Source organism: Populus trichocarpa, chromosome 19 (genome assembly GCF_000002775.5).
Source record: "Populus trichocarpa isolate Nisqually-1 chromosome 19, P.trichocarpa_v4.1, whole genome shotgun sequence".
Lineage (NCBI taxonomy): Eukaryota > Viridiplantae > Streptophyta > Magnoliopsida > Malpighiales > Salicaceae > Populus > Populus trichocarpa.
Window position 1 is genome coordinate 14848495 of NC_037303.2, and position 20093 is coordinate 14868587.

Genomic DNA, 20093 nt, shown 5'->3' on the forward strand with positions numbered 1-20093 from the left:
GATGTTGATGTTGTTTTAATTTTGCATTCATATTATTCACTCAATGAGTTTAGAGATTGTATTTAGAATTGGAGTTTGATTCGTGTGGAATGGTGTAAAAAGATCATATATTTTATATCCGACCCCAAGTAGTTTGGGGTCGGGGTCTAGGGAGGTTATTGTTCTTGTTGTATTTAGAATTGGAGTTTGATTCGTGTGGAATGGTGTAAAAAGATCATATATTTTATATCCGACCCGAGGTAGTCTGGGGTCGAGGGAGGTTATTGTTCTTTTTGTATTTAGAATTGGAGTTTGATTCGTGTGGAATGGTGTAAAGGACCGATTTCTGACCCCAAGTAATTTGGGATTGAGGGGGGTTATTGTTGTATTTAGAATTGGAGTTTGATTCATGTAGAATGGTGTAAAGGATCTATCCGATTGCCAGCCCCAGCTAGTTTGTGGTCAGCGGAGGTTATTGTTCTTGTTGTGGTTAGGACTAGAGTTTCTTCTAATTTGAGACCTAAAGAGAAGCTAGGTATGCAAGTATTTTGGGTTTTCTGCATTAGGTGTTGTTATGAAGGATTGAATTAGTTGAATGTTCAGGAGTCTAAGACTCAGATTTTACTCTCTTTTCACAATTTATTGTCAATTTGATCAAAGTGTTGATTTGCATTTTGTTTGGAACCTACGATTTTAACACTTGCAGGACTTTTTGCGGGAGGGGGAGGGTTGTTGTGGGGTTGATAGCTAGTGTAGAATTATATCATTTCTATTGTGTGGATCCTTTATAGCTCTCCATTGAGAGATGCATTTGGTATATGATCGTGTGAAATGATGCATGATGCTCAAGAATGGAACTATATAGCCGATCCCAACCACTTTGGATATTTGATTTTGTGTGAGCAGAGATTGTAAGCGTGCAATTGCTGTGTATTAATCCTTTTCACCTTGATATATTGCAACATGATCATGGTGATCTTGCCTAGCCATGAATAAACTTCTTGTCCATGAGCCTTCATGAAAACATGCTAAGGGTCTATTCATTGTGAGAAGATCTCCATTATCTTCTAGGAAGACGCTTTTTGGGCAGGTTAACCACTGTATATTTATTGTTTTAACCAAAGCAGAGTGTGACTTAGGCTTGTGATGTTGGCTTTCTCCATTGTAAAATTTTTGTTCAGCTTCCATGCATGCATTATGTACATCAGGAGAAGCACCTGCTATTGGATAGACAAGTTCTCTCTGCAGTGGTACTAGCAAAGTATTGATGCATTGGTGAAATCACTAATTCTTTGCCATGGCAACTATCCCAAGCAGTTATTCCTTTCCTGGGAATTGACTGCAGATTAGTGTTTAGTTATTATAGCAATGGACGAAGCATCTACCCTCCTTTCATTTATATCATTCCCTCACTACCTCATATTTTGTACATTTGCTAAAAAAACGTTGTAATGATTTGGTCGAGCCATTCTATGGGAGGAGGAATAGCTGCCGAGGATAATCTCAATGGTCGAGGCATTCTATGTGGTAGCTTATTGAGGAGGATTTGGTGTCTGATAGCGTGGAATGGCACAAAAGATCCATATAGGGGACCCCAACTAATCTGGAATTGAAGCCAGGTTGTCTCTTTTAGGAGGGAGCATCAGGTGTGTATTTGCTGCATAATTATGATCTTCACTCTATCGAATTGTCTCCAGCTGGTAATCCCTCATAGTCTACGAACTAGTTTATTTACTTGGGCTGCCTGCTGATTATATCAAAAAAAAAAAAAAACAAAACATAACAAAAAATATTTAAATTATAAAGAATTATTTGATATTATTAATTTGACCTAACAAATTTACCTTGAAACCTCTTTACTTGACTCCTTGCATAGTTTGAATTTAAAAATAAACTGTATAGAAGTTTTTTCTTGATGTAATTTAATTAAATTATTGATCTAAAAACAACTTCATCAACAAGTAAAAAACAATCCATGGATGAAATTGAAAAAAAATTAAAATTAATAGGAAAAAAAACATTTCAACTCAACTCCTTGTCTAGTCATTGTTTAAAATTAAATCTTGTAAAAGTTACCTTGACATGATTTAGATAACTTTGTTAATTTAAAGACAATTAAACTTCTACTAAGAAATCTAAGGATAACTTTGAAAAAAAAAACAAAAAAAAAAGGATTGTATTAGAACAAAAAAAAAAATTATATGAATAGTGAAGTTCGACGAAGAAACCCAGATTTTTTTTAGATACGTAGGTTAATAAGCTTGTTGTCCATGAGCTCAAGGAAACATGCTAAAGATCTAGTAATTGATTCTTTATAAGAAAAATCCCCTGATAAACAAACTATGATGAATTCAATAGAGAAGATATCTTCTGTGATTACTCTTTATAAGCAGGATAGCGTATTAGTATTTTTATAGTTTATGTGATGATGCTCTAAAATCTAGAATGTTAGGGAAATTACTTTTCATCATATTTAAATGATGAATGATCATATTTTTATGTTAATAACTGAGGATTTTAGGGGTTGGTAACAAATGTTGAATTTCCTGCAAAACAGTTTTTTTTTTTTTTTTTGGGATTTTAGGAATCCTCTGATGATTAAGACAGTAATTTTATTATGAAGAGTTGCAGTAAATAAGCATTAAATTTTAAAAATAAAAATGTTTGTTCTTAGTTTATGAATGATAAATATTGATAATAAATTATAAGACACTCATACACATCTGGGTCAGCCAAGTACTGAGCCCAGATGTGAAGGTGTGACGAGCTGCTAGACCCACCGTCTGCCAACGTTTGTGAGTCTGGCAATCTGCGAGACCCACCGACTTTAGGTCTATGCTCTAACTGCAAAGGAATCTCAAGCTGCCCGATGAGACCGTGATTCATATATATTTTATCCTAACAAGTTAGAGATATATTTACCGTGATGAGTGTGAGATATTTTTATCCTGACGAGTCAAAGTTATTTAACCTTGACGAGTCAAAGATATTTTATCCTAACGATTCAAAGATATTTCTATCTTGGTAGGACATGGATATCTTATCCTGATACGTAAGAAATTTTTCTCTTAACATGACATAGATATTTTACTAATATGTCAACCTTTCCCCCCTGAATAAAAAGAGAGACCTTAGGAGTTATAAAAAAGAAAAAAAGATAACCTTTCAGAGGGGTTAATTTTTTTCTATATTGACAATGACAAATCTATCTTAAAAGCTTTTTTTAAAGTATAATTGATCTCTCATTGAACCAACATTAATTTAATTGTTGGAGAGTCCCTAAATATATATAAAAATGGATCTTTTACAGGCAACAAGTATGATCTGCTAGTCACTCTACTAAGAAAAAATATATCAGATTGTTAGAACTATAAGATTAATAATTTTTTTCCAAAACTCAACTTGGCCTTCAAGTCCGTGAGATAGAAACGGATTTCATTAAGTAGGATCAAGACTGCTATATGTTAGTGAAACTTTTTAACATTATGAAAATGGAAGAAATAAGATACTTCTTCCTCAAATTAATTTTAATTTTAAATAAAAATGAAACTCTCTTTCTTTCTTTCTTTCTTTTTTGAAAAAAAAGAGAGGATATGGAACCTTTTTATAATATTAACCAAAACTAATAACTAGAAGGGAAATTATTGTGCAACAAGATACAAAACACTATTTATTATAATAGTATAATGCCAAAATTGCCTTTGAGCCATAAAATCTTTGAACTAGGTATTTAGGGTAAGGTGATCTTTTTGCCATAATATAAGTATCTTTTACAAATTATATATGGCTATATTAGTTATTTTATTTTTTTGCACAATAAAATTACTAATTTAATCATATAATAAACAAAACATATTATCTTCCAAACAAGAGCATTTTAGTCTTTCTCATATTTTTCAAATAGTAAAATTATTTTATTACCTTTAAAGATAAAATTAACAAAGCTCTCTTAGAGGGGTTTTTTGGTCATTTTACCATGATTTTTTTTTTAATGTCAATATTACTTGGGGCACTCGAGCAGCATGTGTGGGGCCTTTCAGTCGCTCAACACCACCTTCCACATCAACATTTGAATCATCTTGGCATCCCCTCCATGATGAGACAACGTATGTTCTAAATAGCCTCTGATTTGGCACCGACGATCTTTTCTCTCTTTTTGCCTTGATTTTCGTGTTGCCACATAAAAATTTCAAAGCAACTCTTTCAATTTGTTTTCTCTTCAAATTTAGTCTCTTTTCTTTTTTATTACTATTTGTTTTATTTTGAATAATTTATAAAAATATAATTCTTTTTCAATTTCATTCCCCTTCAACTTTTTAACCTTTTAAATTTGATCCTTATTCTTTTGATTTTTATTTATTTTATCTAGGATAAATTTTTAAATTGAGTGTTTTTTTTTTTTACAATTTCATTCTTCTTAAGTTTTTTTTTTCTTATCAAATTTAATTCTCGTTCTTTTGCTTGCCATTTTTTTATATTTGGGAAAAAAAATTAAATTTATTTCTTTTTCATTTTAAATCTTGAATATTAAATTAGTTGAGAATTGAGCTTCTTGATTGAGCCCGTGTTTAGAATTTCATGAATTGCGAGTTTTTGATGTTTGTTTAGGTTTAGGAGGTTCGTCCTGATTTGCTTGGTTTTTTTTTCCTTTTATTTGGGCTTATTTTGTTTTCAGTTTTATCCTTTAGCATTTATTCAATTTGAGATTATGCTTTGTTATTTTTATTTATTTGCTTTATGTAGAATTTTACTCTAATTTTAAAAATAACATGTATTAACCTAGGTCTTTTTATTTGTCATTCTTTGTTGAACCTTGTTTTTGCTAATTTTTGAAATTGATGTTTTCTTTCTGATTTCATCCTTCAATATTTGAAATATGTTTTAATAATTTACAAATTAGAAATCTTTTTCAATCTCATCCCCCTTGAATTTCTTAATCATTCAAATTTGTTCCTTATTTTTTTAATTGTTATTTGTTTTATTAAAGATAATTTTTTAAATTGAATGATTTCTTACAATTCCATCTTCATTGGGTTTTTTTTTCCTTATTAAATTTGATCCTTGTTATTTTAATTGCTTTTTTTTTTTACTTTAGAAATTTTTTAAAATTGATATTTTTTTATGATTTCATCATTCAATATTAAATTAATTGAGAATTAAGTTTTTTAATTGAGTCATGGTCTAGGATTTTGACAGTTGTGAGTTTTAGAGATTAGCTAAGGTTTAGGATGTTGACTCGGGTTTAGTTGTTTTTTCTCTCTCTTTATAAGCTTATGTTTTTTTAGTTTAGTCCTTATGCATTTATTCAATTAGATACTAGGCTCCGTCATTTTTATTTATTTTCTTTCTGTAGAATTTCTCAATGATTTTGAAAATACCCCGAGCTATCTCGTGTCTTTTTATTTTTTGTTCCTTGTTTAATTTTATTTTTCTTATTTTTAAATTAATTTTTTTTTCGATTTCATCATTCAATATTCAAGTGGTTAATAATTGAGTTTCTTGGTTCAACCCAAGTCTAGGATTTTATTGATTATATGAGTTTGAGACATTAGCCAAGGTCTACAAGGTTTGCCTAACTTTGCTCTTTTTTTTTTTATTATTATTTTAAGCTTATGTTTTTTCAATTTTATTATTTATCATTTATATTATTAGCGATTAAGCTTCCTTCTTTCTTTATATGTTTTCTAGAAGTATTTTTTTTATGAAATTTCAAACTGACTTGGCATATCTCGAGTCTTTTTATTTATTTATTTTTATTTACTTTAGCAAATTTTTAAAATTAATATTTTTTTTTCTAATTTCACCATTTTAACATTATATTATTTAAGGTTTAGGGTTTGATTGACTTGCTTGGTTTGCTGGATATTGTTTTTGTCTATATATATATATATTCTTTTAGATTTTACAAGTTGGATATCCGCGCTATGCGGCGGGCTCACTTTTTATTTTCATAAAAACTACTGTAAAAATTTATAATAAAAAATATTTTTTTAATATTAATATTTTTTCAAATTTATTAATTATTTTATTAATAATATTAATTATAATAAAAAAAAATTAATATTTATAACACAAATAATACTATTTTGTATATGAATATTTAAAATTATAATAAAAATAATAATATTTATAACATAAATAACTATACAAAGAATTTCAAGGATGATTACAACACATAATAATAATATTTTGAGTTATAATAAAAATAATAATATTTATAACACAAATAATACTATTTTTTATCTGAACACTTTTAACTATAAAAAATATATATATATTTATAATAAACAAATGTGGATGGACCCAACTTGAGGTTGGGCTTAGACGCCTCCTCACCCACCTTGGGGTTGGGTGGTGCAACTCGGGTGTGGCGAGCACGTGTCCAAACTCAACTTGCTATTTTTTTCTTTAATGGTTTTTTTAAGGTTAATGTGATTTTTTTTTTTAAACGGATCCATTTTTTATTAACATTTATTTTTTTTATTATCTAAATATTGCTCTTTTTTTAATTTTAAAAAAACATATTTGTGTCAGCCTGACATTTTTAGCACAAGCCCACAAATCTAGTTAGTGTAAAGAATATTACCCTAATTTTTAACCTTCCTTGTAAAAAAGTAACAAAATTCTCAAAGATTATTTTTAGGTTGTTCATGTAATAAATATATATATAGGATTTGTATTTTATTAACTATTAACAACTGAATCAATTAAAAGAAAATAGTAAAAAATGTTAAATATATATTTAAACAATACAAATAATACAAATGCAAAGCTCATAACATAAGAAACTAGCACAAAGAAAACAGACGAGATATCTGCCCTTGCTTGTATTTTCTCATGACTAGAAAAATCTAGATTAAATGGGTAAACCCAAATTAATAAAAATCAATGCATATCAACAACATCGGTTCAAGATTTAATTTTTGAAAAAAGGTCAAACTAATTCTCACCTAGGTTTTAACCAAATCATGAATCGACTATATTTGACTAGATCAACTCCCTCCTGTTCAACATGAAACCCACCCATGCCAAATCCCGGATCAAAGAATCACCATGCCAAGTTAACCCACCAAGTAACACTGGGCACAACTATCACTAGCAGTCATCAAAAGCAAAAGGGTCAAAACTTGAGCTTGAGTCTCTAGCATTTTACTTGAAAATTACCCATCTAATAACACTTAGTCCGGCACCGCACATGTATGAACATATACACCAAAGAGAATAAAAAGGCGTGCAAAATCAGCATCTCAGTTAAAATCTCTGGAAACAAAACAAGCAAGCAGCAAATTACAACGTCAAATACCAAAGAAAGTTTAAAAGGGTGTGTTAACTATTCTCTCTAACGGTTTAAAGATCTAGAAATCAAACAGGTAATTAGATGCAAATTACAATAAACAAAAATTTTAAAAAAAAGTTCCTAACAGTTCTCTCTAACAGACAACTTGGAGGTGTCTTTTTATGTGCTTCCTTTTCTTTATTGTCTTCATGAATGTGAAGACTATATTGCCTAGCGGTGTGCAATAACAATATATAAAGAAAAGATAAAATAAGAGCAGAAGATCCGAATGTACAAATGCACGTTCAAGAACTCTCCTTCACATAAACACTTGTCTCCTCTGTGACCTTTGCCCACACATTGGCAATTTTCTCAGCATATCCCACCTGTATGTTAAGTCACAATCACATCAACATGGGAAATAGATCTAACCTGCACTGGCATTGCAAAATGCTAACAGAATACTTTCGTAGGTAAGATGCGTGTTTTCTTGAAAATGTATGCAAAAATTCTTCTAGTCATAAATGAAAGCCCTGGTTAAGAAAAATGCAAAAACAGACAGAAATTTGGATCCTCTTAAACCAAATCCTCTTGTGGACGTGCAAAGATTCAAACACAAACAACATTCACTTCCAGAATAGCCTATCAAGAAACTCTATAGTCACCTCTTATTGGATTCTCTTAAACCGGATCCCAAAGAAAAATAAATCTAATGGGTAAAAACAATCAATGAAAAACAGAAGAGACATAAAAATTCACTACTCAACATGGTCTTGATCAGTCAGATCTTGCAAATGTTACCTAGACAATCTTGTATAAGACCAAAATTCAGACCAGAAACGAAGTTTAAAACATTTTTTTAAGAAAAAAATGCATGAAGTCATGTTTGAAAAGAAAATATATGCTCCCTAGATAACTCCGATAACCCTCCATCAATAGGGCCAGGAATATAAAAGGTACCTGATTAAGTACAAATCCCTTCAACATGTTCAGGAAGTCAGCATGCCTTTCTTTGTCAAGCCTCTCTAGTTCACTCCTGTTATTTTCCTGCAAATGATCACATTTGAATCATGAATTTACAACAATTACAAAGCAAGCAAAGATGAAGAATTCCCATGTTTATTTAATTTGCCTTCCGACCTTGGTTCCCAAAGCAACTAACAACCATGCAAAAAACCAAAGTGCTTGAAAAGGAAAAATTGTCTCAACTTCACCCCTTATAATCAATTGGAAGCAGTTCACAAGCCTTAACAGTAGTAACCTTATGTAGCCATGATACTTGAATAACATTAAAAAGTTCCAGTAAACATAAAATGGAAGAGACAGGGATTGAGCAATTCTTGAAAATAAAAGGAATTAAGAAATCACCCGAACAGGCTATTTGCTAGTGCCAACACATCATCATACCAACAACCTCTAAAACATTCAGAGATAAATAATTCAAGATATTTATTTTCCTTGTCTAGCGTGTGCCAAATGCATAACTGGTTATCTCCCCTCATAAATCCTAAAAAGAAGGCTCTGATAACCTTCTTTTAGTGGAAGCTCTGCCAAACATTAAATCTCAATATATATATGGGTGAATCACATAAGCAAAAAGGAGTGCCGAGTATCTGCTTACACGAGCAAAGCGAGCAAGTAATATTCCATTGAACGGCTAACTCCAAATCATAAAACATTGACTATTTTCCTTCTCATCCAATAGATGAAAGGCATGCATCTAATCACTTAAATATCAGCGAACTATTACATTGAACAGTTAAAGATTAGTCCAGCTGATAAATAAAAAAATTCCATTAAATCCTACAGAACTTGTGCATTTAGCAATAATGAATGGCTAATTCTTGTCATTCTAAAAAGCAGGTCATGGTTATTTGAGATGCATGGAACTGAATTACACAAGAATTAGATGTAAAGAGACAGGGGATGCACTCCATAGATTGATTTCCCCGAATCTTTCTTTTTCAACTTTGGTGATGATGCAATCTTTTTAAGGGGGCCTGAAGGTTCAGAAACATGAGACGCGGTTTAGTGCTAGTTACTAATGTACTAGTGTGAGCATACTTGCGTGTCCAAGTAGAACTTTATTTGCCCTGTGAGAAATTTGCATGTGGATAGAGTCTGATTGACCATGGGAAGGAGCTCGGACATAGTTTATGTTGTCAATCTTAATAACTAGACCACTAGGGAGATGAGGAAAAATTAATAAGATCTTTTGAATCAACCAGTCACCCAATAGATATAACAAGCTATAGTTTGAGCAGTTTACTGCTTCCCATGCATACAAATTCAAAAAGTCAAGTCCCATTTCACAAGGTTTTTATAGGAAAAGTCAAGATACAATACCTTGATCCGCTCATATTCTCTGGTAGCAACATGTTTAGCATCCTCGGTGGCTCTTATAGTTTCTTTTAGCTCATCTATCTTGCGAATCCTTGACTTGTCACCACCAAATATTTTTGATGATGCAGCTTCTAGTTTTTCAGCCCTAGAATGCAATGAGGACAATTCTGATAGAAGAGTTTGCACTGTCAATAAAGCACTAGAACGGTCAGAGAATGCACCATGGACAGATAGCATCAGCCCAAGGTATTCATGGAGGGTATCCTGTCAGGCAGACATAAGCAGAAAACAGCTTAAAAGTTAGCACAGTTTCCTTCAAGACATCAGCACTTTCAATTCTCAAGTCCAATATGACAGCTTTCAGTATTGCAGATTTGATATGCAATAAATGAATCCATTAAAGAACAGGTAATTCAAACATAACATTTATGGACAATTCAACTTAATTAGACAAATGAAAGGCGCAGCCAACAGCTAAAATTACCAAATGCTTGACAGTCTGTGCATTTAATTCCCGGTAGAATCTACTTGCTTTGACAGCAGCAGTCGCGACATTTTTCATGTCAGCAGCCCTCACTCTCTGCGAATTGAACACAGCCTCTTCATTCTCAAACTTTGTCAACTTAATAAACGCCAACCCTAGTTCTCCCATTGTCTCTCCCATATCTTGCTGTGCTTTCACCAACCCTTCTGCCTATAAACAAAACAACAATCACCCTTAGTTTCAAACTACTCATTCATCATTAAAACAACAATCCAATTACACAAAATTACAAAACCCACCTGCTGTGAAGCATTACTAAGTTGCTGTTCAAGGTCCTGCATCCTCTCCTTATTCTCCAAAAACTCCTTATCTTCCTCCACAACAGCTGGCTTCACGCCACCCCAATCATTCGCAACACTCTGCTTCAACTCCTTAAAAATCCTCAACAAATCCCTCCCACCTTTCGCCGGCTGCACAACCTCACTCGGCGCAACCGCCACACTCTCACCAAACAACTGTTTCGGCAAATTCACCGCTCCATCAAGCATTCTAGATGCCACATCCGTACTCGTAGCCAACGGCAACCTCCCTTGTACCGATAAAAACACTTTCAACTCATCACTCTTCTTAATCACAGGATGCGCAACCAATCTCCTCAAATACTTCTCCAATGCAATTCTCCTTTGCTCCACAAATTCCTGCTTCTGCATCACCTGACTCTCCACCACATTCTTATCCGGCCGCGGTGGAATAAAAAACCCCCGATAACTCTCCGCTAACCGGTCCGACAACGTAACAACATCTCTAAAACGACGCCTTACACTGAATTCGGTTCTATCAAAATCAGGAAGATTCGTTCGCGTAGTAATTAAATACGTAACATAAGTATTACCTCCTGGAACAAGCGAATTCGCCGCCTCCTGCTCTTTCTGAGGGTTAGAAACCGTAATTTTCATGAAATCCGAGGACGAATTCGACGCCGTTGAAAGCGATCGCGAAATCGAGAACGACTGCGACGAATCACTCGACGAGGATCTGTTCAAACTGTGATTTCTATCCACACCGTTGATTTCATTCACCGAAGTCTCATCAAACGGACTGAAAACAACATCTGCGTACGCCGGCGGTTCGATGTACGAGCCGGATTCCGTCGCAGAGTACGGCGGAGGAGGTGGAGATAGGAGAGGATCGGAATCCGTAGGGGAGAAAGGGTGGTTGAGTTGGTGAGTGGCGGAGAGTGATGACGTGGCGGATCGGTAATCGGCGAAAGACATGTAGTTGCTGTTAGTGGTGGATGATAACGGATCGTCGAGAGTGAGAGATTCCATTTCTTCTTTATCGTCTTGAAAGCTCTGATTATTATCTGATCCCATCATGATTTTTTTTATTGATTGATTGATGAGAAGAAAGGAAACGCCGGCAGAGGATCACAGCTCTGGCTGATACCGAGAGTTTAATTCATGGATGGGAGTGGGGTAGGGTTACCGGACAGGGGAGAAGGAAAGCATGAAGGACACGTGGATATTAATTGAGAGAGGATATGGAGTGGGAGGCTTGTTTGGAATGTGTATAGAAGAAATCAAAGTATGGTACTTTGGTTTTGTTTGGTTTGATGACATAAGAGATGGATTTGATTGGTTGGGAGATTACATGGCAACAGTTGATTGGTTGAAAACACGTAAATTTTAGTAGTTTCAATTGTTCATTTTGGCCCTTGTAGCTTGAAATATTAGTTTTTTTAAAATGTTAATTTAGTCCATTTAATAGAATCCATTTAATGGAATCTAATAGATTATTGAGATTTGTTTTGATTAATAGAAGATACTATAATAACTTGTTTAAATTGTGGTAGTAATTATTTTTTTAAATATTTTTTATTTTAAAATATATTAAAATAATATTTTTTAAAAAATTATTTTATAACATCAGTGTATCAAAATCATCTAAAAATATATTAAAAAATTATTTTAAATAAAAAAATTAAATTGGCTATAATAAGTTATAATGTTTTTAAATTTGAGAAGTAATAATATGAAATTTAATATATTAAATAGCCACAATAATTTTAGTTTTACATTGGATAAATAAAGAATTTGTAATACCACATGTAAGCATGTTAATAGTTAACTAAAATTAATAAAAAAAACTTAAGCTTTTATGCTATATGAAAATGAAATTTAATTTATCATATATATTATATTGGTATGTTGGGTTAGTGGCTATCTGATGGATTATATAAGATTTATGATATTTTAAATTTAATTACTTAATTTATTTTTTATTAAAAAAATACTTTTATTTCTTCTTTCACATATTTTTTTACATTAAAAGAAGTTAATATGTATTGGTTTGTAACCTCAAAAAACCATATGAAAAAACAAAAGGACCCGACTTAATTTCATATCAAAGTAGTAATTTCTTTCAATTTCATCTCTCAAGTAACAAACATTTTTCAATTAGGTCCCTCTTTCCTTCTGCAACCAAACATAATTTTTCTAATAAAAAGAAATCAAATACTCTCCACGATGGCTCTATTTTACTGCACAAAATAAGTACAAATATATCAAAGGATATCGATGGAAGGGCCAAATAACCAGATAAACGACTTGTCATCTGATGGAATCGGAGTTTGAATTGCTTCTCTGAATCAAACGATTTGTCATTCAATGTAGCGGATCATGGGTCGTCGGCCCAGGGATGAATTTTGGGTTTTGAACTTTTGAACAATACAAAGCCCAGTCTAGCCGGGTTTAGTGTTATCTTAATCCCAGTTTAATCTCCTCCCAATCCCATTCCCGCTCCCGTACCCAAACACTCCAATTCTTCTCCACCCCAAACAGTAGCCAATAAGGCAGCCACTTCCCATAGAGAAGAGAGACCGAAACTTTTGTTTCAGTATTTTAAAAAGAATTAACTTTTTAAAAAAAATTATTTTTTTTATTTTTAAATTATTTTGATGCGTTGATGTTAAAAATATTATTTTAATATATTTTCAAGTAAAAATTATTTTAAAAAGCAATCGTAATCATTTTTTTAAATATTATGAGAGAGAGATGGAGGGGGAGGGGGAGGGGGAGAGATATTTCGAGATATGTTTTCATTAATGTTTTTAATTTTTTTAGTATTATTTTTATGTGATAATACAAAAAATAAAATTTTAAAAATAAAAAAAATATTTTAATATATTTCTAAGTAAATTTAAAAAAAAAACAAACTCAATATTATTTTAATACACTTTCAAGTAAAATATTCTCTAAAAAACAATTTTTATCATACTTAAATTTGTTCACATTATAATATCAATTGTTTTTTTAAATATTTTTAGTTTATAAATCTATGGAAATAATATTTATGGAGATTTTGATTTTTGCAAATTGGATATGTATTTTGATTCCTGTATATCAACTACATCAGCCTTTGTGAAAAAATTACAAGCAGACACCAGTAATGATTTTATTAGGTGCCTTTACTAGGCAATTCTTGAAACTGAGAGGAGGAAGAGCTTACATGGAAAGGGCAATGGTGATGATTTTGTGGAGGCTCTAATGCAATATTTTCTCAAGTATGTTACTGTTTCTCTTCCTCCCAACTTTTTTTTTTATTTTTTTTTTTGTAATTGTGGATGTCTGGGCTAACTACACACACCTCGACTAATTTCCTAAGACTTTAAAATTAACGACCAAGTAAGTCTTCAGTGATCTTAAGGTTTGTGGCATTCGAACTAGTAATCTCTAGAGAGCAAACTTAGAACCTGACCAATTAAACTACATTTCTCAAAATTCCTCTCAATTTTTATTGAACTAGCGATTGAGTGTTATTTCCGCACAATGCTAGTAAACATCCGAAAGATTTTTGTTTCTTCGTTTGGTGAATAATGGATATGGATTTGTGACTTTTTTTCTTCCTCACAACTATTAGTCAGTAATTTGTATGCTTTAAAGAAATTCCCAGTTCTTACAAAATGTATCACATACTCCTTTATGTTCGTGGGTTTTTTTGTTATAAGAATTATAGGCAAAATCATGGGATGTGTTGGTGAAGCTTTTTGTTTTTTTAAAAAAATCCATTAATGAAGGTTTGGTCAGTTAGCAAGCTTCACTTCGGGTGTTGATGCATTTCTGCAAGTCTTGACTCCAGATAAGAAGACGCAGTTTCTGGCAAATTAAATGAAATTTTTGGACTCCCTTGCTACAACACGCTGGAAAAATTTATTTTATGTTATGTTTAATTTTTATAAAATAGAATTTAAATAGTGAGATTTGAATTTTTAATCGTTTAGTTAACAAGATTCTGATATCATGTTAATAAATTATCTTAAATTAAAAATTTAAACTATTAGATAAGATCATAAGCTTGGGTTGAATTAATACATGATATTAGAATCTTATTGACCAAACAATCACGAGTTCGAATCTTACAATTTCTATTTTATTTGATAGAAATTAAGTATAAAATAATGTGAATTCGTATAAATTTTAAGTCTAAAGAGCTTTCACTTGAGAGGATCTGTTAAAGAGTAATGTAAAACTATTTTTGCAGTCTCACCTAATAGTTTAAGTTCTGAGGTTGAGATGGTTTTTTTGATGTAATATAAATAATTTTATTTTAAAAAAAATTATTTTTAACATTAATACATTAAAAAAATCTAAAAATATATAAAAAAATAATTTTAAATAAAAAATAAAATTTAATCAATTTTTATTTGGACCGCAACTCCAAATAGACCTGAAACTTGACTGAGAGTTACTTTGAATTTAAAATTTTTTGAAACTATGTTTTGTTATTATTATTTTTTTAAAAAGAAAACCTTGGAGCAATGTTTTGGGGTCTTTGATCGAGTTGAATAGTCTCATCCATGAATTAAACGCTAAATCTCAAGAAATCCATTCTTATCATCATTCATATTGTTTGACCATCTTTCCTCTTTTCTTGTCTACATCGTGTTTAGGATGTAAAATAGAATGAGTCGAAAGACCTCCATTGAAGATGATGGAGCTCACGAGTCGTGACTCAAGACTCAGCGTTGTCTTCTTCCTTAAATTATAATTAACATTGACAAGCCCATGGACTTTGGACTGATAACAGAAAACACACATCATTACTTCTCCTCGTTCAACCAAACCCTAACCAAAATCCAACCTCACCCCAACTGTAATTAGGTCCTCCAAATTTCAAAATCTAATCAACAAATATCAACACTAGATGTTGATCTTGAGAGTGAACAATTTGATCTTCTATTTCACTTACTAGCAGGAAAAATGATCGGTCAAATTAGGGTGATAATGGTTGAGCTAACCATTCATCTTCTCTAATACTAAAATGTATATGTTATTTTAATTTACTATTGTTTTATCTTAAAGTAAATTTAAAAAAATCATTTACATGAATTAACCTAATCAACCCAATCCGTGATTTAGATTTAGATTTAATAATTATGACTACCAATCTAAATTTTTAATCTAAATTTTTAATCGTCTATCTACTTAGTTATGTTTGTTTCCACGGTTATGCCGCACTTTTCAAAAAAAATAAATTTATTTTATTTCATATTAATTTTTTTTAGTATTTTTAAATCGTTTTCATGTGTTGATATCAAAAATAAATTTTAAAAAAATAAAAATGTATTATTTTTATACATTTCCAAGTAAAAAACAATCATTACCATAATAACAATGTGATCACACTATCTTTGACTAATCAACGAGTTAAACCTAATCTTAGTACGCGTAAACTCATCCGAAAAAATCATATAACCACTAATAAAAACAAGAAAAAGAAGGATTCAAATTCTAATCATTTGCATAATATATATATATATATATATATATGAAACAAGTTAATCCACCACTAAGCTAAAAAATAATCAAGATATTGAGGATTTAAGAGAGGTCTCCAAAATACCATAGAATAAGAGGTGCAACTGCCCAGCAGCAAGATCATATGATTGGTGCCTCAGTGACTCAGTCCTTTCAGTGCAGAGTGCAGACTCTTCATTTGGTTCATCAAAAGATTGACAGGGCGAGTGGGTGCACCAAATATCCTTTATGGTTTTGACTAAACTGCCCAAAAACTTCTAAGGAGAAAGAACGATAGAAAGAAAGTCCATGTCCTGTCCTTTCCCGCTTTATCCTACTAGTATAAATAAATGGTCTTCCTGGGCTATATCTAACACATTCAAGATTTTTACACAACCAAGGCTAAGAAAGCAATGGAGACTCATAACTTGACTGTAAAGCAATTATATTGTTGCCTCCTTCTTAGCATTTTTGTAATCATCAGTTTCCAAGCATCTTCCTCTGAACCAGAAACTCACTACCATGAGTTTGTTGTATGTGTTGTCTTCATTACTATCTTCGTTCTGTTGTGTGTGTGAGAATGAAGCATAGAAGTAACTTCTTTTTCTTTTTTGTGTGGATTGAAACAGATTCAAGCTAAGCCAGTGAGGAGGCTGTGCAGAACTCATAATACAATTACAGTTAATGGACTATTTCCAGGGCCAACACTGGAAGTGCGTGACGGTGATACTCTTGTGATCAAGGCAATAAATAATGCTAGATACAATGTTACCCTCCACTGGTAATTATGAAACATGTTGTATGAGCGTAAAACAATCAAGAAGAGAAAAGAGAGAATTGCATACACATACATGCATGTTTCAACTCCTGTTCAATTGTTGTGTCTGAATTTATCAGGCATGGAGTCCGACAGCTGCGAAATCCATGGGCAGATGGACCTGATCGCGTGACACAATGCCCTATCCAACCAGGAAGGAGTTATACCTACCGGTTCACAATTGAAAATCAAGAGGGGACTTTGTGGTGGCATGCTCATAGCAGATGGCTTAGAGCCACTGTTTATGGTGCTCTAATCATTCATCCTAAATTGGGTTCCCCATATTCATTCCCAATGCCCATAAGAGAAATTCCCATTCTTCTTGGTGACCAATTTCTCATTTTCAATTCATAGTCTTCTAACCATTAATGGTTGCATAACTGACAAACTGATTATGTTTTTGAGTAACAGGGGAGTGGTGGGTCAGGAACCCCATGGATGTTTTGAGGCTGGCAGATTTCACAGGTGCAGCACCAAATGTGTCTGATGCTTATACCATCAATGGCCAACCCGGCGACCTCTACAGATGCTCCAAGCAAGGTTTGCCAGTTATTCTTGCTTTTGCTTTAGCACTTATTCAGCTCAATTGCAAACTAAACTTTCACTAACCATTGACCATGATATCACATCTGTTGTGGTTTTGACAATGTAGAAACTGTGAGATTTCCTGTGGATCCTGGCGAAACAATCCTCCTAAGGGTCATAAATTCTGCCATGAACCAAGAACTCTTCTTTGCAGTGGCCAACCATATACTGACAGTAGTTGCTGTTGATGCTGCCTGCACCATGCCTTTCGCAACCTCATTCATTATGATAGCTCCTGGTCAGACAACCAATGTCCTTCTCACTGCTGATCAAACACCAGGTCACTACTACATGGCAGCTCATGCCTATAACTCAGCCAATGCACCTTTTGACAATACAACTACAACTGCAATCCTTGAATACAAATCTGCTCCTTGCAATTCCAACAAAGGGAAGTCCTCAACACCTATCTTCCCACAACTGCCAGGCTTTAATGACACAAACAGTGCAATTGCCTTCACTTCCAGTCTAAGGAGCCCTTCCAAGGTTAATGTCCCTCTTCAGATTGATGAAAACCTGTTTTTCACAGTGGGGTTCGGACTCATCAACTGCACCAATCCTAATAGCCCCCGCTGCCAAGGTCCAAATGGAACTCGTTTCGCCGCTAGCATAAATAATGTGTCTTTTGTACTCCCAACAAGAAACTCCTTAATGCAGGCCTACTACCAAGGCCAACCTGGAGTCTTTACGACAGATTTTCCACCTGTTCCCCCCGTAAAATTCGATTACACTGGCAACGTCAGCCGAGGACTATGGCAGCCTGTTAAAGCAACTAAGCTTTACAAATTGAAATTTGGTGCAAAGGTACAAATAGTCTTCCAGGATACCAGTACAGTCACGGTTGAGGACCACCCAATGCATCTCCATGGACACAATTTCGCGGTTGTAGGGTCAGGCTTTGGTAACTTCAACCCTCAAACAGATCCAGCAAAGTTCAACCTCATTAACCCACCATATAGGAATACCATTGGAAACCCTCCTGGTGGATGGGTAGCCATCCGGTTTGTGGCTGATAATCCAGGTAATACAAGGAGATTATGCATAAAGATTTAATATATTTAGTTTGGTTTCAATATAGAACAGATTCACAGATATGATACCTCACATTGACTCACCTGGTCTGAAACAGGGATTTGGTTGCTGCACTGTCACCTAGATTCACATCTCAATTGGGGTCTGGCTATGGCTTTCTTAGTTGAGAATGGAGTTGGCAATTTGCAGTCAGTACAGCCCCCACCACTTGATCTGCCTCAGTGCTAAAGATCACCAACATCGGCTCACCAGCAATGGAATCTAGTCTTCTCAGTTGATGATGTATTTACAGTTTCTCGAGTCAATCATTAGAAATAAATGTCTTTGTTTGCCCGAATCCAGAGATTCATGGATTCTGTAAGATTTTAGAGAAGGAATAAGAAAAGGATAAGGGAAGAGAGCCTTTACAAGAACTAATTAAGGAAAAAAAGGACAAAGCAATAATAATAAATGATTCATTCTGTTGTATTTACAAATCATTCCGTTGCAGGTTTTTGCTACTAGCAAAATGGCATGTTGCTCATGTGGTGTCTAATAGATTCAAGCTTTCTAACTAAATAGAATCTTACAAAAGATAAAATAATCGAGGCAGGCATAAGCATGTCATATACACAGCAAACATCTCCAAACCTTCAATTTATCAAAGGACATCTCTTTAACTTGAAAATATGCAAAGCAAGGCATATAAATTGCAGATGCAACAAGTCATTTTCAAAGCAGGAAAAAAAAGAGGAATGGAATGAGTGAGAGTCTAATACCACCATCGTCATCATCAAGAGAAGCCTCATATGACATCAAGAACAGCTTCTACTGTTTCCATCCCTGTATAATCATTCTCCAATGCTTCAAGTCTAGCAATTGCTGCCTTAAAAAAATCAGAACTATCTTCTTGAAATCAACCAAACAATAAAAAGCTTCAATCTTTCCAATAAAAAACAAAGCCCCATTTACTTTTGTCGTTCTCGAATCAACCAAACATCAATAAAATAATAAAAATCTTCAATCTCCTCAACAAAAAAAAAACAAAACCCAATTTCACTACTGCCTTCTTTAACTGATCATACAATCAATTGTAAAATCAAAATGTTTCAGCTGCTGTTTATTTTTGTATTTTAAAAATTTTATAAAAAATTTTTATTTTTATAAACAAACATGCTCTGTTTTTTTTGTTTTTGTTTTTTTTAACTTCTTCCACCCATATTGAAACTTTAAAAAAATAAGGCCAAGTTTTAGGCCTCCATGCTATGATAGGCCCACAAGTTGGGCCTTGTTTTTACTGGGTCATACATACTGGACCTTTTGAGGCTATTATTAATTTTTTAAATTAATTTAGAATACATTTAGGTTATTTTTTTCTTAGAAATACGGTTAAAATTTTAATTAGTTTTTGAATAAGATTAATGTTGTTTTTTTTTTATTTTACAAAAAAAAAATTTACAGCCTTTCATATTTGATTTTAAAAAAACTACTGGATGAATTTTCTATAAATATCTATTTTTATTATTATATTGCTAAATAAAAGATAATTTTAAAAAATAAAATGATTGAACCAAGTTGGATTGATTCGATAAATCATTGTTTTAATATTTTAAAAAATTAAATTGAGTTTATTTTAAAAATATATATATATTTCTCATTGCTTAAAAATATATTAATATTTTTTTTTCCGGACCTACATTCCATTATTGTTTCCATAATTGAAATTTCTCGTTGGTATCTTTTACGAACCAAGTCTTTCCGCACTGGATAGGCCTCTCATCACAACATTGCCTCATGGACTAG

General features: G+C 32.7%; 1 protein-coding gene and 1 long non-coding RNA gene across 2 annotated transcripts; both read right to left on the minus strand.

Annotated features, from left to right (window-relative positions):
- Nucleotides 1–7198: 7198 nt before the first annotated feature.
- On the minus strand, nt 7199–11661 carry LOC7498144 (sorting nexin 2B). The gene is made up of 5 exons (XM_002325635.4): nt 10382–11661; nt 10083–10292; nt 9602–9862; nt 8216–8302; nt 7199–7641 (listed from the first exon to the last, which is right to left on the minus strand). Exons 1-5 carry the CDS (start codon nt 11456–11458, stop codon nt 7561–7563), a joined length of 1716 nt encoding a protein of 571 aa, XP_002325671.2. The 5' UTR covers nt 11459–11661; the 3' UTR covers nt 7199–7560.
- A 4930-nt stretch (nt 11662–16591) lies between these two features.
- On the minus strand, nt 16592–19476 carry LOC112325182 (uncharacterized). Its single transcript, XR_002979243.2, has 3 exons — nt 19070–19476; nt 18395–18666; nt 16592–18288 (listed from the first exon to the last, which is right to left on the minus strand). It is a non-coding gene; the product is annotated as an uncharacterized LOC112325182 (long non-coding RNA).
- Between the last annotated feature and the right edge of the window lie 617 nt (nt 19477–20093).

What these genes read in the sequence shown, in the direction of transcription:
- LOC7498144 (XM_002325635.4), bottom strand. Translation starts at nt 11,458, where the DNA reads ATGATGGGATCAGATAATAATCAGAGCTTTCAAGACGATAAAGAAGAA. An exon ending in CACAGACTGTCAAGCATTTG is followed by an intron (nt 9,863 to 10,082) that starts GTAATTTTAGCT and finishes TCTGCCTGACAG; the next exon opens with GATACCCTCCATGAATACCT. An exon ending in GAGAATATGAGCGGATCAAG is followed by an intron (nt 8,303 to 9,601) that starts GTATTGTATCTT and finishes GATCATTTGCAG; the next exon opens with GAAAATAACAGGAGTGAACT.